The sequence below is a fragment of the Gobius niger genome (genome assembly GCF_951799975.1).
Source record: "Gobius niger genome assembly, chromosome: 9".
Lineage (NCBI taxonomy): Eukaryota > Metazoa > Chordata > Actinopteri > Gobiiformes > Gobiidae > Gobius > Gobius niger.
In genome coordinates, this window is record NC_136860.1 from 35,000,218 (window position 1) to 35,022,971 (window position 22,754).

Consider the following 22,754-nt stretch of genomic DNA (forward strand, 5'->3'; position numbering starts at 1 on the left):
ATCTGATGACGTGAGGAAAAAGATCCTCTCGGTTCAGGCGGGAGTTAACATATATAACTCTTAAAAAACAAAGACAAAACAATGGCTAAAACAAAAATGAATTAAATTTAGGGTCCCGACCCCTAGGTTGAGAACCCCTGCAGTAAAGCATTTCAATATTGTAAGTGCACACCATGGCCTGAAGGGGGAGCTTTGGAGTCCTGCGATCCTTGGCTTCTTGGGAACAGGGATGATGGTGGATGATTTGAAGCGGGCTGGCACACGGCGGATTTAGGAGGTAGTTTCTTTTTTCTTTTGTTTTTATGAGGTAAATGTGAAGGGGATTTCAGTGGACACGCTTAACGGTTCAAAATTTAAATGTCTTAATGTTATTTGGAAAAACAGAGCAAAAAGCAGTTTGTTTTAGGCTTAAGAGATGTTGTTTCTTTGGGTTATAACTCGTAGCGAACAATAAAAAATACTTGCACTGTAAAAGAGATTTGACACCTTAACCCAAACTCAGACATTTCTCACAGTCTTGGTAACTTATTCATATCCTGTGACCTGATTGTTTTTGTTTTGCTTTTCTCCACCACTGTACATATTGTAAATTGTTTAAAATCGTATCTTTCGTTTACAGTAAAAGCCCTTAATCATGTGCAATCGTTCAGCTCTAGCGTCTTAAATCAAGCCTGTCGTAAACGCTTTGTGATTCCGTTAAACTATTTATTTGACTTTATTTTTGTAATTATGGCTAAAATCACAATATCTCAATGCAACCAAGGCCGTGGGAACCCAGGGTGCTGAGGGCGCCGCAGCACCCCCTGGTGGATAGTTTGTGAACTGCAGGCAATATTAACCCCTTAACTCCCACCTGAACTGAGCACATTTTCTCCAGCTTTACCCCAAAAAGTGATGAAAATTTAACAAAAAAATGCGATTAATTTGACGAAAAAGTGACAAAAATGGACAAAAAAGTGAGAGAAAAAATGGACGAAAAATTGATAAGAATTTAACAAAAAACATGCGAATAATATGGCGAAAAAGTGACAAAAAATTGACAAAAAAATTACCAACAAAAGTGAGAAAAAATGGACGAAAAATGGAGAAAAAATGGACGAAAATGACAAAAAATGGACGAAAAAGTGATAAGAATTTAACAAAAAAAAATCGAATAATTTGACAAAAAATTTACAAAATTTGACAAAAATGGACAAAAAATTGACAAAAATGTGAGAAAACATTGACGAAAAAGTGATAAGAATTTGACCAAGAAATGCGAATAATTTGACAAAAAAGTGGAAAAAAATTGACGAAAAATTGAGAAAAAATGGACGAAAAAGTGATAAGAATTTAACAAAAAAAAATTGAATAATTTGACAAAAAATTGACAAAAAATTGACAAAAATGTGAGAAAAAATTGACGAAAAATTATAAGAATTTGACCAAAAAATGCGAATAATTTGACGAAAAAGAGACAAAAATTTGACAAAAAAGTGAGAAAAATTTGACGAAAAAATGAACTAAAAAGTGATAAGAATTTGACAAAGAAATGCGAATAATTTGACGAAAAAGTGACAAAAAATTTACAAAAAATTTACAAAAATGGACCAAAATTTGACAAAAAATTGAGAAAAAATTGACGAAAAATTGAGGAAAAAATGTGAATAATTTGACGAAAAAGTGACAAAAAAGTCACGAAAATTTGACAAAAATGAGACGACTGCCCAACAAAAAAAGTGATGAAAAAAATATCTGACATGAGGAAAAAGATCCATTTAGTTTTGTAGGTCTTTCAAATGAGGCGTTACACTGGCCTACAGGATTTGGGTAAAGCTGAACTGGAGAAAACGCTCTCGGTTCAGGCGGGAGTTAAGAGGTTAATAAATAGGATTTATGCACAGAAAAAGTATTTTGGGGGTACATGTTGTCCTCAGCGCCCCCTAACTAAAACATCTTCCCACGGCTCTGGATGCAACGATAGAAAACGTGGCACGTTTCTTGGTTCCAGTGCGATTGTTTGGGGATCGTGGAAGCTTCGGTGATAATGAAGCAAAATCAGCTGCTATTGAGTGAAATCAGAAATATCGCTTGATCGTTGTGTTTACTTTGATTTATTTTTTTTACATGTTTTATCTGTGAATTGATTCCATGGACTTGTATTTTCTTGTGGCATTTCATGTAAAAGATAAAATGAGATTTATAAAGAAAGACGACTCCTTTTTCCCTTCATTTAAAAACAGGTTTTGTCCTTCAACCTCATTTACTTAGAGGCAGATAAACTCTAACCCTTTAAAGGAACAGTTCACAGTTCTTCCATACTGAGATCTGTTCTTACCATATAAATGTCTGTGTCCATAGAGTCATTTTAGCCATTTTGCATTTAAAATAACTTATATTTGAGCAGCATCAGCTTCGTGGCTGTATAAGCTACGCAGCGGTGGAGTGATCTGCTAGAAAATAGTCCCTCAAAATGCGATCATTCATGTGATGCAGGTCAGTTATATTCCAAACATGACTCTATGGACACAGACACAGACAAACTCAACCAAAATGTGACAAAAATTCAACAAAAATATGATAAAAATTCAACAAAAATGTGACAAAAATTCAACAAAAATGTGACAAAAATTCAACAAAAATGTGACAAAAATTCAACAAAAATGTGACAAAAATTTGACAAAAATGTGACAAAAATTCAACAAAAAAGTGACAAAAATTCAACAAAAATGTGACAAAAATTCAACAAAAATGTGACAAAAATTCAACAAAAATGTGACAAAAATTCAACAAAAATTCAACATAAATTCGACAAAAATGTGACAAAAATTCAACAAAAATTCAACAAAAATGTGACAAAAATTCAACAAAAATGTGACAAAAATTCAACAAAAATGTGACAAAAATTCAACAAAAATGTGACAAAGATTCAACAAAAATGTGACAAAAATTCAACAAAAATGTGACAAAAATTCAACAAAAATGTGACAAAAATTCAACAAAAATTCAACAAAAATTCAACAAAAATGTGACAAAAATTCAACAAAAATGTGACAAAACATCTCCATAAATCAACAACACTCTGGATAACGAGGAAATGAAGCCCTATGTCAAACATCCTGAAATATCCCTTTAAGGCTATGAACTGATCCCCCCCAGTGACGCCCTAAGTATTTTCACTTATAGAACATACAACACACTTTGTAGCATTGATGACCACATGATCAGTTCTAGTATAAATGTATAAACAGTACCCGTGAAAGTTTGGAAGTGTTTTTTTTTTTTTTATGTATTGTTTATTTCAAGGCTATTTACATTGTAGATTTTCACTGAAGGCGTTAGTTTATGAATGAACATGCTTTGATTACTGCTTTGCACTTTTGACATTTTCTAAAGCTAAAATCCGGAACTAGCCTGGCTAACACCAGACTAAAATCACAAGTGATATTTAGTCTGGGGACCAATTCATTTTCTCGTAGGAGAGGTGTGGTTTACGGTCGTCCATACTCGTTTATTGGGCGATACGAAAAAAAAAAAAAAGTCTCATGCGTCTGCACGTAGCCATGGCCAATCGTATCATCGTATGAGATGACGTATGACGTACCCGCTGTAAACTTTTGAATATAAACTATTTAGAACAAGGTCTAAAGCTTGATCAAAAAATACCATCGTGTCTGCTGCTGTCACGTTGGATCCGTAAATAAACTTTTTTTTTTTTTTAATCCGTAAATAAACTACAAGCTTCCATATATCGAATAGCGCGTCATCGTCTTGCCGTCCCTCCTCGCTCTGTGATTGGTTCCCAAATCCACCGGAGATTTCGGCCATGGTCCCCAGGCTGTTGTGCAGTTCGAAATAATTCGAGCGCACACAGCAGCCTGGTGTTAGCCAGGTTAATCCGGAACAGTCTTCTTGAGGACTTCATGTTTTTGCTTTGCGCACAGTGGCCTCTGGTGGTGACACAGAGCATTACAGTCGCATCTTCCGGCCCTTTTCTAATAAAAGACCATTTTAATTGATGTAAATATTTTCTGTAAGTTTGCCTCTTTAACCTCTTTACTCCCACTTCCATTTTATCCAGTTTGGCTTTACCCCAATCAAAAAGCTTCTTGGGAAAAAAGCACCAAAACAGCCACAAAAAGGAGAAGAAAACAAGGATGTAAACGCAACAAAAATGTGACAAAAAATCAACAAAGATGTGACAAAAATGTGACAAAAATTCAACAAAAATTGTGACAAAAATTCAACAAAATGTGACAAAAATTCAACAAAAAAGTGACAAAAATTCAACAAAAATTCAACCTTAAATCAACAAAAATTCAACAAAATGTGACAACATTTCAACAAAAAAGTGACAAAAATTAAACAAAAATTCAACAAAAAAATCAACAAAAATTCAACAAAATGTGACAAAAATTCAACAAAAATTCAGCAAAATGTGACAAAAATTCAACACAAATGTGACAAAAACACATTACTTAGTACTGCTTCAAAATCAGTGTTTTATGGATAAATATCTGCTCTTACCATATACTAAAGGACAAAACTAATTTTATTCCAATAACAGAAAATTAAAAAAAAATCAAGGAAAGCTCCTTTAATTAACAAGGAAATATTATATTAACATGACTTTAAATTCAAACTATGTTAATTGATGTAAATATTTTCTGTATGTTCACCTCTCACTACACTAAAACATGACATCCTTAGTGTTTATTTCAGCTACTGTTTCCAAAGAACCAAGTTAAGGATTTCAACACACGACTTCTCTTTGGTCAAAAACAATATTTATTGCAATTAATTTAACAAGCAAAATTATCTGAGCCTTTGACGATCACAAAAACCTTTAAAATCTGTTACCTCTGCTCTTCATACTGTAATAAATGCTTCATATCGATTCACAATTGTAAAAAGTACATTAGTAAAAGTGTAAACATAGATATCTGAATAAGTAGTGCTCTTTGTTCAAGTTTCAAGTTTGTTTGGCAAAGTGTTTATGGTTTGAATTTCTGAGCGAGCTCCTCCAGAACGCTCACGAGTTTCTCTTCTTCCTGTGGAGAGGATCTGGAGCTGGCGAGAGGCAGGTGTGTGGCCACGGGAGTGCGGTCTGAAGAGGAACAAAAGTCACGTTACTTTCTTAGATACTTGTGGAAAATGCAAAGTAGCCGTGGCCTGTGGGGTCTGTTGTCCTCAAACTAGCGAAGTTAACTTGGTCAGATCAGGAAAAAAGTCTAAATGAGTGAAAACCGCTCAAAACAAGAAACATTCCCTCAATTCAAGTCATTTCAGCCAACGCTTGATATTTATTTTTGCAGTGTAGTAAAGGTGCTTCATAAAAACATTTCATTTGATTTTAAATGTGTGGCATTTTCTGAAACACAGGAAATATTAACCTCTTGCCACCCGCCAAAACCAAATGCATTCTCTCCACTTTGCTATTGTCACTTTGCTTTTTATTTCCCTGATGTGTTTTTGTCACTTTTTTTATTACTTTTTTTGCTGCTCTTTTGTCGCTTTTCTGCTGGATTTGTCATTTTTTTTGCTGGATTTTTGTCATTTTTTTGCTGGATTTTTTGTCACTTTTTTGTTGGATTTTTGTCATTTTTTTGTTGGATTTTTGTCATTTTTTGCTGGATTTTTGTCACTTTTTTGTTGGATTTTTTTTTTTTTTTTGCTGGATTTTTGTCATTTTTTTGTTGGATTTTTGTCTTTTTTTTTGCTGGATCTTTGTCTTTTTTTTGCTGGATTTTTGTCACTTTTTTGGTTGGATTTTTGTCCTTTTTTGCTGGATTTTTGTCACTTTTTTGCTGGATTTTTGTCACTTTTTTGCTGGATTTTTGTCATTTTTTTTTGTTGAATTTTTGTCACTTTTTTGTTGGATTTTTGTCACTTTTTTGTTGGATTTTTGTCATTTTTTTGCTGGATTTTTGTCATTTTTTTGCTGATTTTTTGTCTTTTTTTTTTGTTGGATTTTTTTTCTTTTTTTTGCTGGATTTTTGTCTTTTTTTTTTTTGCTGGATTTTTGTCTTTTTTTTTTTTGCTGGATTTTTGTCTTTTTTTTGTTGGATTTTTGTCATATTTTTGCTGGATCACTTTTTTGCTGTATTTTTGTCTTTTTGTTGTTTTGAGACATTCCCTCAATTCAAGTCATTTAAGCCAACGCTTGATATGTATTTTTGCAGTGTGCTAAAGGTGCTTCATAAAAACATTTCATTTGATTTTAAATGTGTGGCATTTTCTGAAACACAGGAAATATTAACCTCTTACCACCCGCCAAAACCAAATGCATTCTCTCCACTTTGCTATTGTCATCACTTTTTATTTCCCTGATGTGTTTTTGTCACTTTTTTTTATTACTTTTTTTGCTGCTCTTTTGTCGCTTTTCTGATGGATTTTGGTCATTTTTTTTCTGGACTTTTGTCACTTTTTTGCTGGATTTTTGTCATTTTTTTTGCTGGATTTTTGTAATTTTTTGCTGGATTTTTGACTTTTTTTTTGCTGATTTCTAGTCTTTTTTTGCTGATTTTTTGTCACTTTTTTGCTGGATTTTTGTCACTTTTTTGCTGGATTTTTGTCACTTTTTTGCTGGATTTTTGTCACTTTTTTGCTGGATTTTTGACATTTTTTTTGCTGATTTCTAGTCTTTTTTTGCTGATTTTTTGTCACTTTTTTTGCTCTTTTGTCAACAAAAATGGATTTTTTTTTGTCATTTTTTTTTGTTGGATTATGGTCATTTTTGGCTGAATTTTTGTCATTTTTTTTGCTGGATTTTTGTCATTTTTTTTGTTGGATTTTTGTCATTTTTTGCTGATTTTTGTCATTTTTTTGCTGATTTCTTGTCTTTTTTTGCTGGATTTTTGTCACTTTTTGCTGAATTTTTGTCACTTTTTGCTGAATTTTTGTCATTTTTTTTGCTGATTTCTTGTCTTTTTTTGCTGGATTTTTGTCACTTTTTGCTGGATTTTTGTCACTTTTTTACTGGATTTTTGTCATTTTTTTTGCTGGATTTTTGTCTTTTTTTTGCTGGATTTTTGTCTTTTTTTTGCTGGATTTTTGTCATTTTTTGCTGGATTTTTGTCATTTTTTTGTTGGATTTTTGTCATTTTTTTGCTGGATTTTTGTCACTTTTTTGCTGGATTTTTGTCATTTTTTTACTGGATTTTTGTCATTTTTTTGCTGGATTTTTGTCATTTTTTTTTGTTGGATTATGGTCATTTTTGGCTGAATTTTTGTCATTTTTTGCTGGATTTTTGTCATTTTTTTTGTTGGATTTTTGTCATTTTTTGCTGATTTTTGTCATTTTTTTGCAGATTTCTTGTCTTTTTTTGCTGGATTTTTGTCACTTTTTGCTGAATTTTTGTCATTTTTTTTGCTGAATTTTGTCTTTTTTGCTGGATTTTTGTCACTTTTTTACTGGATTTTTGTCTTTTTTTTTTTGCTGGATTTTTGTCTTTTTTTTGCTGGATTTTTGTCTTTTTTTTGCTGGATTTTTGTCATTTTTTGCTGGATTTTTGTCATTTTTTTGTTGGATTTTTGTCATTTTTTTGCTGGATTTTTGTCACTTTTTTGCTGGATTTTTGTCATTTTTTTACTGGATTTTTGTCATTTTTTTGCTGGATTTTTGTCTTTTTTTCGCTGGATTTTTGTCATTTTTTTTGCTGGATTTTTGTCTTTTTTTTGCTGGATTTTTGTCATTTTTCTCATTCCTCTCAAAGCTCTGGTTAAAGTAGTTTGTTTTGAATGAACAAAGTCAACAGAAACGGATGATAAAGTCTCTGACCCTGGAAGAACTGGCCGCTCTTCTGTTTGGGGGCGGATGGAGACGCCGCTAACCACAGCACAGTGTCGGCCCCCATGGCCTCCGTGCGGAGTCTGGACTGCATCTTCGCGTGGAACGACGGCATCGACGTCTGGACGGCTGCAGGACAGAGAGAAGACCCGTCATATCTAAGGCAGGTGTGTCTCCAAACCTGGTAAACCTGGCGAGCTGCTTTAACCCCTAACTCCCACCTGAACCGAGCACGTTTTCTCCAGTTTGGGGTAAACCCAGTCCAAAAGCTTCGGGAAAAAGCTGAGACGAAAACAATGATGGAAATGGGACAAAAAGTGAGAAAACATTGACGAAAAATTGATGAAAAAGTGGCAAAAATGTCACAAAAATGTCACAAAAATGTCACAAGAAATTGACGAAAAATTGACCAAAAAATGAAAAAAATGTGACACAAATGTGATAGAAAATTTGACCAAAAAATGACAAAAATGTGACAAAAAAATGACAAAAATGTGACAAAAAATGACAAAAATGTGACAAAAAATGTGACAAAAAATGTGACAAAAATGTGACAAAAAATGACAAAAATGTGACAAAAAAATGACAAAAATGTGACAAAAATGTGACAAAAAATGACAAAAATGTGACAAAAAAATGACAAAAAATGTGACAAAAAATGACAAAAAATGTGACAAAAAATGACAAAAATGTGACAAAAAATGACAAAAATGTGACAAAAAATGACAAAAATGTGACAAAAAATGACAAAAATGTGACAAAAATGTGACAAAAAATGTGACAAAAAATGTGACAAAAATGTGACAAAAATGTGACAAAAAATGTGAAAAAAAATGACAAAAAATGTGACAAAAAATGTGACAAAAAATGTGACAAAAAATGACAAAAATGTGACAAAAAATGACAAAAAAAATGACAAAAAATGTGACAAAAAATGACAAAAAATGTGACAAAAAATGACAAAAATGTGACAAAAAATGACAAAAATGTGACAAAAAATGACAAAAATGTGACAAAAAATGACAAAAATGTGACAAAAATGTGACAAAAAATGACAAAAAAGTGACAAAAAATGACAAAAAATGTGACAAAAAATGACAAAAAATGTGACAAAAAATGACAAAAATGTGACAAAAAATGACAAAAAATGACAAAAAATGTGACAAAAAATGTGACAAAAAATGACAAAAATGTGACAAAAAATGACAAAAATGTGACAAAAATGTGACAAAAATGTGACAAAAATGTGACAAAAAATGTGACAAAAAATGACAAAAATGTGACAAAAAATGTGACAAAAAATGACAAATGTGATAAAAATTTGATAAAAAATGAATACACCCTAAGAGGAGGTGTTTATCAGTCAAAGGCGTTGATCTATGGAACGGTTTATCTGTTCAACTTAAGGCTCCAAAATATTAAAGCCTTAAGAAAATATAAGTTAAACATGATAGAGAAGTATAGAACACTTGAATGAAAACCATTAGAAAAGAAGTCGATCGAGGAAACAGAGCATCATTTCTGATTGTTGAAGTTTAAGTTTTGTGCTTAAGTGTTTCCATCGTTGGTATTAGAGAAAGTTTATAATGTGTCTCTTTGGACACAGAGTCACAGTTTGTAAAAGGGGTTTAGGCAGAATAAGTCTTGGCTTCAGCCTAAACCCCTTTAGTCAGGCATCATTTAGATTAAATTCTTAATGTGTTTTCTTATTGTATAATGTCTAAGATCTTTGGAAAACATGTGATTTAAATGTTCATAATGACCGAAGAAAATAAATTAACTAACTAACTTTCTGCTTCTCTGTCTTTAGAAGAGCCTTGACGTGCCTGCTTCTGCATCATTTTTCTTTTCATGAAATAGTTCTGTTTTATGGAATTTGATGGAAAAGTGGCAAAAATGTCACAAGAAATTGACAAAAAAATGACAAAAATGTGACAAAAAATGGACAAAAAATGACAAAAAATGGACAAAAAAATGACAAAAATTGACAAAAAATTGACAAAAAATTGACAAAAAAATGACTAAAAATTACAAAAAATGACAAAAATTTGACAAAAATGTGACAAAAATTTGACAGAAAAATGACAAAAAATTGACCAAAAAATTGACAAAAAAGGACAAAAATGTGACAAAAAAAATGACAAAAAAACAACAAAAAACCGACAAAAAAATGACAAAAAAATGACAAAAAAATGACAAAAATGTGACAAAAAAATGACAAAAATTTGACAAAAATTTGACCAAAAAATGACAAAAATGTGACAAAAATGTGACAAAAAAATGACAAAAATGTGACAAAAAAACGACAAAAATGTGACAAAAATGTGACAAAAAAACGACAAAAATGTGACAAAAAAAATGACAAAAAAGTGTGGTTTCTTATTGTATAATGTCTAAGATCTTTGGAAAACATGTGACATGTATGAAGAAAATAAACCAACTAACTAACTTTCTGCTTCTCTGTCTTTAAAAGAGCCTTGACATACACATAACTTTTCTTTTCATGAAATAGTTCTGTTTTAAACACGTAAAGTAAACATAACATAAAATCCCTGGGGTCCCTGGTTGCTGTACCTGGGGTGTCGGCCCAGCCCGGGTGCATGGAGGAGAAGTGGATCTCTTTGTGCTGAGCGGCCCATGTCTCAGTGAGGATCACCTGCTGCCGCTGCCAAAACAAAACAGACAAGAGTCCAATATTCACTAAAAAACGGTCTTCAAACACCTACCTTGTTCTGAGCATAAGCCATGGTTCCATCAAACGTCCCCTTCTCGAACTGCAGATTGTCCACGTCGAGTTTCTGAGTCAACATCCCGCCTGACGACACCGTGACCTGGAGGAAACACACAAATGTACTTTGAGGATTTAAACTTGATGGTGTTGATGTTACCCGGCTCTGAACTCACCACTCTGGGGTCTGAGGCTTTCTTCAGCAGAGGAATCAGGGCTTTGGTGAGGATGAAAGTGCCTGAAACACAAAGGTTTTTTATTAGTTTCATGTTTTCAGACAGGACGAGGTGAAGTAACTCCAGGTCAGTGTTCCTGAATCAACGGTATTTTCAGAAAATGTTCACAAATGCTGAGAACTCAACATTAATGACAAGGTGCATTGACACATTTTTTTTTAAATTCGAACCCATTAAAATATGTAACATATAAGACCAGAAGAGACAGAGCTTTTTCTGTCAATGCTGTGGAATAAGTTGGCCTGTACATTATATCTAAAAACTAGATTAGTATAAATGCTTCAACTGAAGCATAATAAGTTAGTTATTTTGACTAGCTAAGATATAGTTGGGCGTTTGTCCGAGATTATATTACTTGTTCTAAGATGTTTCTGACTCGTTTCAATACATTCCATCCTTATTTTAGGTAATTTAATCATGGCCAATGGGGTAAGAAAATTGGTCTTCTCCAATGGCCGCTGGCTGCTCTGCTTTTTGACGACGACTAGGGCTGGGTACCGTTAAACGGTACCTAGTTGGTACCGACTGAAAAGCTCCGGTAGGGGGCGGTATCAAAAAACGTTTTTTAATTTTCGGTGCTTTTTCTCTCCAAACGTCAATAAATGATCCGCAGTGAGTCTAAAAAAGCCTGAACTCATGAGCAGCTTCAGCACAAATGCAGAAGCGAAACAAAGCTGTAACTTACTCACACTTCAGTCATTATCAGAGATGGCAGAGCCGCGGTCTGAGCCAGGACTAAACCAGGACTAAACCAGGACTAAACCAGGACTAAACCAGGACTAAACCAGGACTAAACCAGGACTAAACCAGGACTAAACCAGGACTAAACCAGGACTAAACCAGGACTAAACCAGGACTAAACCAGGACTAAACCAGGACTAAACCTGGACAGAATAAGAAACTAGACTCTTAGACAAAGAGAAAAGCAGTGACAACAAGAAACACATGGTCTTTACCTTTAGCTTTAGCTTTACTTTTAGCTTTAGCTTTAGCCGCAGAGCCTGAAGTTACTGTTGTTTAAACTCCAGCTGCACCGGAGCGTTTGGGATCAAAGATTGTCTCTGGAAAAGGTGAGGCTCACTCTGCATTAGCCATGTTTGGAACAGTTATGGTGCATTGTCAGTGACAGAGTGAGCGCTCTCACTATGTAACAGATCTGTGACGTGTGAGGAGCTTTCACTGTGGAACAGCTCAGTGAGTTTAGAAACGTTTCTCTTCAGTAAACGGTCCTGATGTGGATCTGGTCTGTTCCTGCAGCTCAGGAGGGAATAATGTCCCAACTCTCTTTTTATCACGGATTTAGTGGGAATTCTGAGAAAAACATGAAGTTCCAGGTGACGCTGCTGCTCCTGTTTTCTGATGTGCCGTGTTTGGACTTCCTCCTGAACCAGACTTTTCCTGCACATTATTTTAACTCAATTAAAATAACACAGGTATCGAAAAAAGTACAGTTAAGGCACCGGCACCAAAAAGCAGGTATCGTTAAAGTAGTGGTATCGAAAAAAACGAACGATACCCAGCCCTAGCGACGACACTAGGCTCCACCACTGCTGTAGTACCTCCATGTAGCCGCTAGTCTCCCATTGGAATGCATTGCACTTTAGACACAATAAAAACAACTTAAAAGCCTGGTTTCTTTTTTTTAACTTTCTATAGCTGGATATTCCTCCTGTGATAAAGCTGGGTTAGTCACAATTAAAGAAACCGGGCTGTTTTTTTGTAACATTTTTTTTAGAAATCTTGTTCTAATGAGGGTCGGACTGTTAGCATTGGAGCAGCGCGAGCTACACGTCACCCAAGGGTGGAGTCTACAGGGAAGATCCCGCCCTCATGCCCTTTTTAGAAACATGCTTCGTCAGAGCTGAGGAGGAGGAGTCTGTAAATCTGCCATGATTTCCCCTTCGAACGTGGTCATTGTGGTAAACGGGGAGGAGAAAGAAATTACGCTCTATTGATAATATGTCTATGGTCTTCTCTCATTGGGAAATATACTTTCAAGCAAGTTTACCTTATAGTCTGAAATGTCCTCAAACTAGCCAAGTTAACTCGGTCAGATCAAGAAAGAAGTTTAAATGAGTTAAAACCACTCAAAACAAGATACATTCCCTCAATTCAAGTCATTTAAGCCAACGCTTGGTATTTATTTTTGCAGTGTACTAAAGGTGCTTCATAAAAACATTTCATTTGATTTTAACCCCTTAACTCCCGCCTGAACCGAGAGGATCTTTTTCCTCACGTTATCAGATTCTTTTCCATAATTTTTTTTGTTGGGTATTCAACTCATTTTTGTAACTTTTTTGTCATTTTTTTGGTCATTTTTTCTCTTTCTTTGTCACTTTTTTTTGGTCAATTTTTTGTATCTTTTTTGGTCAAATTTTAATCACATTTTTGTAATTTCTTTGTCACATTTTGTCATTTTTTCGTCCATTTTTTGTCACTTTTTTGTCATTTTTCTGTCACATTTTTGTCATTTTTTTGTCCATTTTTTGTCAATTTCTTGTGACATTTTTGTGACATTTTTGCCACATTTTCATCCATTTTTCGTCACTTTTTTGTCACATTTCCGTCATTGTTTTTGTCTCAGTTTTGTTGCTTTTTCACAGCTTTTTTCCGGAAGCTTTTGGACTGGGGTAAAGCCAAACTGGAGAAAATGCTCTCGGTTCAGGTGGGAGTTAAGGGGTTAAATGTGAGGCATTTTCTGAAACACAGGAAACATTAACTTAGTATTATTTATCACTATGGGCTCTATGCCTGATTGAACACCAGACATCTAAATACATTATAGCAGCAGGCCAGTTATTCAAGTTATAAAATAAAACATGTTATAAAATCCAGCTTATTAGGCCATGAATGTCATAATGTTTCTGATTACGACACTGCTTTAACACAGAAGCACGAGTGTTCAGGAGCAAATGCCTGGGAGTCAAACTGCACAAAACCCTGCGTAATCTTCTTACCGAGCGTGTTTGTGGCGAAGTTCTTCTCCAGGCCCTCGTCCGTCAGCTCCCTCTGGTTGATCATACAGCCGGCATTGTTGATCTGCGGGGAAACACACGCCGGCGCTAATTGGACTCTTCAATGGGGTTTCTGTTTCAGAGCGACCGGGTCTAACTGCGCTCACCAGAACGTGGAGCGCGTTGTTCTGAGAGAAGGTCTCGGCAAACTCCCAAACCTGCCGCATGTTGGACATGTCGACGATGTGGACGTGGACCTCCTGCAGAGAAACAGACCAGGGAAGTTTTAGCTGCATCTACGGGCGAGATTTGAGCGATTACATTTTCAAACGCGATTGTGTTGGTGCTAAAAATGTAGAAAAGGGAAGGTCAAACCAGCTTAACTTTGATCTAGTTGTTTCAAAATGTTAAACTACAGCATGATGAAAACACCTTTAGTGTCTCGGCAGCAGGAATCCTATTTTGTAGAACAATGTGAACCGAGAGCATTTTCTCCAGTTCAGCTTTACCCAAATCCTGTAGGCCAGTGTAACACCTCATTTGAAAGCTAAGACCTGCAAAACTAAATGGATCTTTTTCCTCACATCATCAGATTTTTTTTCATCACTTTTTTTGTTGGGCAGTCATCTCATTTTTGTCAAATTTTCCTGACTTTTTTGTCACTTTTTCGTCAAATTATTTGCATTTTTTTGGTCAAATTCTTATCACTTTTTTGTCCATTTTTTGTCACTTTTCGTCCATTTTTTCTCAATTTTTCGTCAATTTTTTCTCACTTTATTGTCAATTTTTTGTCAATTTTTGTCATTTTTTTGTTTGTTAATTTTTTTGTCACATTTTTCTCACTTTTTTGTCAAATTTTTCTCACTTTTTGTCACATTTCCATCCTTGTTTTCGTCTCAGTTTTGTTGCTATTTTCACACCATTTTTCCAGAAGCTTTTGGATTGGGGTAAAGCTGGACAAAATGTGCTCGGTTCAGGTGGGAGTTAGTCTAGTTACACAAGATTAAATGTGGATTTTTAGCGGATAAAAAGGGGCACTACATTGATTGATATAGTGAGGCGTAGTAACACCTGGAGTACTTTGACGATATTACTGCGCAGACGTAGAGGTACTCCAGGTCTTATAGTTCCCCTTTTTATCCGCTTAGAAAATCCACGTTTAATCTTGGTAGCTTCTAACTTCCCCGAGTTTGGAGCTATACACTTGCTGGGAGAGGCTAAATGCTAACAACATTTGCGTGACTGAGCGCACGCACAAAGACAAGACAGGTACACATCAACTAAGCTCAGGTAAGACTATCTCAGTGTGGAAAAACGCTGGCCTGTTCCTTTAAAGCTAAAATGAAAACATTCCTTTTAAAGAAAGCTTTTAATTGATGTTTTTAAATGTTGTGTGTATTCTCGTAGCACTCTGAGATTCACAGAATTAAAAGTGCGTTACAAATAAAATGTGTTATTTTTATTAACCTCTTAACTCCCACCTGAACGGATCCCATTTTCTCCATGGGATCCGGGAATCAAAAAGATTCTTGGGAAAAAAAGCACCAAAACAGCCACAAAAAATGAGAAAAAAACAAGGATGTAAACGCAGAAATGTGACAAAAAATCAACAGAAATGTGACAAAAAATCAACAAAAAAAGACAAAAAAATGACAAAAAATCAACAAAAAGTGACAAAAATGTGACAAAAATGTAACAAAAATGTGACAAAAAATCAACAAAAAAATGACAAAAAAATCAACAAAAAATGTGACAAAATTCAACAAAAACGTGACAAAAAAAAAGAAAAAAAAAGAAAAGAAAACATACAAAAGGTGACTCAACACAGCAACAACGCGAGGAAAACGATCAGTTTTGTGGGTCTTAGCTTTCAAACGAGGTGTTACACAGGCTTACAGCCAAAGAGGACAGAATGCACTTGGTTTAGGCAGGTGGTAAGAGGTTAACCGACTCCTGGATCCTCAGGAGGTGCTGCTCTTCCTGTCCTGTTATTTTCCCATGAGTTCGTAGCCGTGTCTTGTCCAAAAAACACAAACAGCTCCCAATCCTCACCTGGTTTTGGCTCTTCTCAACAATCTCCTCTTTGGCGGCGTCTGCTCGGCCTTTGTTCCTGCACACCATGTGAACAGTCCCACCTGAACACAAGATCGGCCATTTTGTCAAAGTTTGAGGCGTCGAGGGGCCCCTGATTCTTTTCAAAAAGCGTATTGGATCAGTTTTATGAAAGTCACACTGTTTACTACACAGCGAGCACTACAGTGTGTAACACGGCCTCTTCAAACACGCTCTCATGCCGCGTTGTTCACCTCGGTTTGCGATCTCCTGCGCCGTGGCTTTGCCGATGCCGCTGTTGGCCCCGGTGACCATGAAGGACCTCCCGCTCAGGCTCAGCTCCAGGTCGGCCGGGTTGAAACGCTTCGCCGCAGCTTCGTAGCCGCTCCTACAGGGTCAGAGGAAAACAGGGGAGATCACAGAGGCGGCTCGAAAAGAGACGGAAGAAATGGTTTGGATTTATCACATTTCGGTCGTGTTTTTGTTGTTTTTTTGTCATGCTTTTTCATCTTTTTTGTTGTTGTGTCTGCATCAGTTTTTCATCGTGTTTTTGTGGCTTTTTTTGTTGCCGTTTCATCGCTCTTCAGTTGCTTTTTCTATTACGTTGTTGTTGCTTTTCCAGCACTTTTTCATCTTTGCTTTTGTTGCTATTTTGACTAGGGCGGCAACTAACGATTATTTTGTTCGCTGTGAATGGTGAAGTAAAATTGTATTTTTTCCATTTTTTTTAATCACATTATAGCTTAAGTGGCGCTGTTTTAGGAAGTGCTGATGGAGTAAACTAAAGGGAAATGTTTTTTGAAGGCTCTATTCATGAAATTTACATTGTACAAAACACTACAGATCCTTAATATAAAATCAAAGTAGGTTTGCAAAAATACTACATTTTTTTTGTCATTTTTGCTCCATTTTAGTCTGTGTGAACCAGAAAACGATTAATCGATTACTAAAATAGTTGTCGACTCTTTCAATAATCGATTAGTCGTCGATTAATCGATTAGTCGTTTCAGCCCTAGTTTTGACGCTTCTCAAGAGACTTCAATTTGGGCTCGGGCTGAAGGATATATATTTTTATCATATTTGAACATTGAAAATATTAAAATTGAAAAAGCAAGACATAAACGATATAGATTTTCAGCACTAAAACTGCACTCTTTAGTTTTCTAATTGTATTTTTCTGAAAAATGCTTAGTTTTCACCTAACTCGTAGTTATATAGATATCTCGTCTCGTCTCGTCTCGTATCGATATTGAGATATCTGGCATGAATATCAAGAAATTAAATCAGTCCTAATTTGGGTAAAACCAAACTGGAGTAAATGTGCTGGGTTCAGGCGGGGGTTAAGAGGATAATACAGTGGCAAAAATATCTCATTGCAATTTTGGGTAATGCACTAAAGAAGCCACAATGTATCGCAGAATCACTAAAGTCTCCCATCTGACTGAGATCGAGACTTTCCTTTGCAAACTCAGACTCAAACCTGGAACTTAAAAAATGCTCAATATTTCAGTTTTAGTTCATTTTCCTAATTTATCTACTTATTTAGACACAATTTGCTGAAAAACTAAACTAAAACGATGTTTTATTACACTGAACAGAACATACATGTTGAAACGGTTTAGTAAAATATGGTAATAATATCGTAAATTTCATATCTAGATATTCATGCCAGATTTCTCAATATCGATGAGATATAGCTATGGGTTAGGTGAAAACTAAGCATTTTTCAGAAAAATATCATCATAATTCAAAAGAGTTCAGCTTTATTGATGAAAATCTAATAATAATAATAATAATGCATTGGTTTTATATAGTGCTTTTCTGGACACTCAAAGACGCTTTACATTGCATTATTCATTCACTCCATACCCGGTGGTGGTAAGGTGCTATTGTAGCCACAGCTGCCCTGGGGTAGACTGACGGAAGCGAGGCAACCAGTCTGCGCCATCGGCCCCTCCGACCCCCACCAACCACTCACTCACTCACTACATTCGCCAGGCTTTCTGGTGTTACTAAACGGTCTCCCATCCAAGTACCGACCAGGCCCTTCCCTGCTGAGCCTCCAAGGTCTGACGGGATTGGGCAGAGCAAAGGCAAATCTATATCGTTTATGTTTTGCTTTTTCGATTTTAATATTTTGAATGTTCATATCTCGATATCGATACGATAACGATATATCATTCAGCTCTAATAAATAGTTTTTTTCAATATCGTGCAGCCCCGCCCACAAACATTTCTCCTCCAAAGTCTAAAAACAATCTCAACAATAAACTAGATCATAATTTATGTCAACAAACCTCCAAAACATTCAACAGGAGCGAAAAAGAAGCCACGTGATGCATTTACAACAAAAGTATGGAAACAAATCAGCTGGAAACATTGTGAAGATGATCCTTTCAGAAAACCTACTGTAGGGCTGCAAGTAACGATTATTTTGTCATCGATTAATCTATCGAATATTTTTACGATTAATCGATTAATCGATTAATCGCTTGGCTGTGAATGGTGTAGAAAAATTGAAAAAAAAAAAAAAAAAAATCATCACATAAAGCTAAAGTGGCGCCGCTTGAGGACATGTTGATGAAGGAAACTTAAAGTAAATGTTTGTCGGAGGCTCTTGGCGCTAAATTCTGCTTCTGATTGGACGAGACACACACGGATATTTATGAAATTTACAATGTACAAAACACTACAGACCCGAACTATGAAAAACAAAGCAGATTTTCATCAAAAATGCTACATTTTCATGTCATTTTTGCTCTATTTGAGTCTGTGTGAACCAGAAAACGATTAATCGATAACTAAAATAGTTGTCGATTAAACGATTAGTTGTTTCAGCCCTAGATAACACATCATTCAGCTCTAATAAATAGTTTTTTTCCATATCGTGCAGCCCCACCCACAAACATTTCTCCTCCAAGGTCTAAAAAATATCTCAACAATAAACTAGATTATAATTTATGTCAACAAACCTCCAAAACATTCAACAGGAGCGAAAAAGAAGCCATGTGATGGATTTATACAACAAAAGTATGGAAACAAATCAGCTGGAAACATTGTGAAGATGATCATTTCAGAAAACCTACTGTCAGCTTAAAAAAGACCTTGTCGCTTTTCTCACACTATTGGCGAGACGCAGAATATTACTGTGTTGGAAATCCCCATCCCCTCCTTTGTATGAGACTTGGATCAGAGATGCTCTCCATTTCAGTAGACTTGAGAAAATCAAGTTTACCTTACGTGGGTCTACGAGCAAATTTTTACAGATATGGCAACCCTTTTTTGATTATATTCAGACTTTGCCCTCACGTAATATTCCTTCCTAAGCTGGCTAAAATTATGTTGTTGTTGCTTTTCCCTTTTTTCTGTTACTTATTGCCATTCATATTGTTTTATTTAATGCAGTACTTTTATACTTACATTTATTTAAGTCATAAAATTGGAGACGTTTTTGTTTTGTTTTGTTTTTTCGTTTGTTTTTATTTTATTTTATTTATTTATTTTCATACTGTGTGGATGCATCTTTTTTGTAATTTTGCCGATTTGCTTTTGATATTTTTTCATTATGTCTTTTCCAGCGAACAAATATTCGACATAATAATCTTTCTTTTTTTTTTTTGTTATTGTTCATGGGACGGGGGAACAAAACGTAACATTGTACTGTATTTTGACAGCTCTTTACATGTACTTTGTGAAAAGTTCAATAAAAAATAATTTAAAAAAAAAAAAAAAAAAAAGAAAACCTACTGTCAATTCAAGCCTATTGTAAAAGAGCGTTGTTTCTACAATTCGGTGTCCACTCCACTGCCTCCTTATCAACTCTACTGACCCTTCTATTGTCAGCTTCCCCCCAAACATTCTCTTCTCAATAGCCCTTTGTTCAAACAGAGATTACACCAGACTCTCATTGATTAAATACATGTACCCTCAGATGAATGGACAAATCAAACAATAGCATGAGATGGAGTTCTCCTATGAAACCAGGGGAATAACCTCTGTTGAAGTGGCAGAACACACTGGTAAAGCAGCATTTCACGTTGCGGCTGCATATGTGAAAAGACATAGAGCAAAGGGCAAGGTAGTCTGAGGTCACACAAAGCCAATCTGCTATAAGCTCCTTAAGAAATCACGCAAAAACAAGCCTTTGGCAAAAACTATCCAGCTTGTCATTTGGACCAAAGCATGTTCTGTGTAATAAGTAGCCTACAGCACGATTACAACAACAGCACAGCTAAAAACACGTGAATTACTCAACAAGTCAAAGTCAACGCCTACCTCGTATACTCCTGCATGCCTTTGAAAAACCAAACCGTGTTTCTGTAGATCGACATGTTGACCAAACGGCTGCTTCGTTCAACTAAACTAGTCAAAAAAGTGGGAAATACAGTGTTATAGGGGCGTAGGAGTGCTAGGGTTTCGTAAGAATGACTTGTTTGGTGTTATGTATGGAGTAAACGGGCGTGGAATTAAAATCACGTGGGCAAAAAATCCGGAAGAGGAAGTTAGCATTGTTGCGGCTAAAAATAAAGCTAACCGGAAGTGTGCGGCGAAAGCAAATATCTGGCTGAAATTAAGAATATGTGAAGCTTGTATCAGTTTAAACGGATTTATTGTTGTTATATCTCAATGTATAAGCACATGAATGACAATAATATATGTTTAGTGGCTCGGTGTTTCTTCGGTATTGAGCAGCGCCGCTAGTTGGCTACATAATTCTTACGTCAAACACGCAGCAAAACGCGTAAATTGTCTTCATTTTGAGATTATATGTAGCGTTAAATTAATACGTGAACACGAAAGATAATCTAGTCATCCTAAAACGTGCTGTGCGCTGTGGTTTTGGTTTATTAACGCAACATTTCCAAAGTAATGTAGCGTTGTCAGGATGGCCGAGTGGTCTAAGGCGCCAGACTCAAGGTTACTCCTTCCTCTGAAATGGGGCTTCTGGTCTCCGAATGGAGGCGTGGGTTCGAATCCCACTTCTGACAATAACTTTTTGTGTGAAATGTTACACAAATATGTTGGACGTATTTTCTGTTTATGTTGCGTACAGTCCGTTTTGCCTCATTCTGTAACTTTGGATGATTGTGAAACTGAAAGACGACAGTAATCCTTATGACACACAAGTATGCAGGGGCGGACTGGCCATATGTCCATTCTGGAAGAGCACAGAAGGGCCACCAGTCCCGCCTCAACCGAGCTTTACCCAAATCTAAAAGCTAAAAAGAAAAGCATCAACATAGCGAGAAAAAGAGGATGAAAACATGAGAAAAACACGGACAAAAAATGATAGAAAAAATAATTTAAAAAACAACAAAAATATGACAAAAATGTGACGAAAAGTTTCCGTCACTTTTGTAGGTCTTAGCTTTCAAATGAGGCGTTACATTGTTGCTCTCCAGTCGAGAAGCTTTTAGATTTGGTTAAAGCCCAGTATAAAAAAACATGAATCTAAAAGGAATTCCGTGGAGTATGGTGTGCCACAAGGTTCAATTTTGGGACCATTATTATTTATTATTTATATGAATGATTTTGCTTCTGTTTCCACGACCACCTTTCCCGCTCTTTTTGCTGATGATGCCGATCAAAAAAATCATAATAAAAAGCCAAACTGGGGAAAATGCACTCGTTAATGTTAAGGCGGGGGGTAAGAGGTTAATAAGTAATGTATCTGTGGAAGTGTCACGATTACGCTGATTTGGGCCAGGCTGGTCAGAGTCCAGGGCTGTTTTTCAGTCCCAGTCCAGCCCCTGATAACCAGGGTCTGCTGCATTATCTTGCAAACAAAACAAAAACTAACAACTAACCAACATTAGCCACTAGATGGCGGTCTAATACAACTCACCACCACCAATCATAAAGTACATTTAGACTTTTTCCACAAGATGGCGCCATTGCCAGAGTGCATTAATCACTTCTTTTCATAACTGTTGTGTTTTACCTCTGGCATGTGGGAGTGGTGAGTAAATATGGGCATTAGGAGAATAATTAGGACAATTGCTCAGGGGGAATGAAATCCAAATCATTATATTTAGCAGGTTCCAAACATTTGAAAGGTCCATTGTTAAAGGTGAAGTGTAGATTTATTATCCCAGTATGGAAATATCACTTTAACTCCCGCCTGAACCGAGCACATTTTCTCCAGTTTGGCTTTACACAAATCTCAAAGCATCAAAATGGCAACAAGACGAAAATGAGGCAAAAATCACAACAAAAAAGGCCAAACAGGGGCCACAAAAAACAGCAAAAAATAAAATAACAACAACAAAAAAGCAGCAAAAATGTGACAAAAAAAAAAGAAAGAAAAAAAACCTATGAAAGTGCAGCGAAACATTTTCAAAAATGACGAAAAGGCAATAAAAAAGACAAAAAAAAGTGAGAAAAGCTTGACAAAAAAGTGACGACGCAGCAACAACGCAACGAAAAAGATGCCTTAAGATCAGTTTTGTGGGTCTTAGCTTTCAAATGAGGCCGATAGGCTGGAGCTCCAAGTCCAGAAGCCTTTAGATTTGGGTAAAGCCAAACTGGAGAACATGCAGTTGGTTGAGGCGGGTGGTGAGAGGTTAAGGACCCATCTCCAGATCTTATGGCCAGCATCGTTTTGCTGTTCATTGTGCATGTTTTGGGCTGATGGAGGAAAGTTGAACCTGCAGGACCTTCATCTGTGACGCACCGAGTGTCCCCTATATTTACATTTGACCCATTCCTCTGTTTTATCGGGACAAGAGCAGTGAGAGGCCGAAGTGCAGCCCCCGGGGAGATGTTCTTTCTCTGACCAGTTCTTAAAGGGATTTTTGACATAGGGCCTCATTTCCTCGTTATCCAGAGTGTTGCTGATTTCTGGAGTTATTTTTTTTGTAATTCAAGCAGTTCTTATATAAGCCGAATGCCCATCTCGGGTCGCCCGTTGCATTATGGGTAATGGAATTTATTTCGGCTACCAAACAGTATTGATAGTTAGCGTAAAGCAACGAAGAAAGCTCTGATTTAGCATCAGTGTTAATTTCGTCGACTAA

At 35.8% G+C, this 22,754-nt stretch overlaps 1 protein-coding gene across 1 annotated transcript; it reads right to left on the reverse strand.

The window, feature by feature from the left end:
- Positions 1-4,925: 4,925 nt before the first annotated feature.
- Positions 4,926-20,107, reverse strand: dhrs12 (dehydrogenase/reductase (SDR family) member 12). Its single transcript, XM_079563476.1, has 10 exons — positions 20,014-20,107; positions 15,993-16,126; positions 15,739-15,821; positions 13,854-13,946; positions 13,690-13,771; positions 10,673-10,734; positions 10,495-10,599; positions 10,343-10,433; positions 7,760-7,897; positions 4,926-5,086 (listed from the first exon to the last, which is right to left on the reverse strand). Exons 1-10 carry the CDS (start codon positions 20,067-20,069, stop codon positions 4,974-4,976), a joined length of 957 nt encoding a protein of 318 aa, XP_079419602.1. The 5' UTR covers positions 20,070-20,107; the 3' UTR covers positions 4,926-4,973.
- Positions 20,108-22,754: the final 2,647 nt, after the last annotated feature.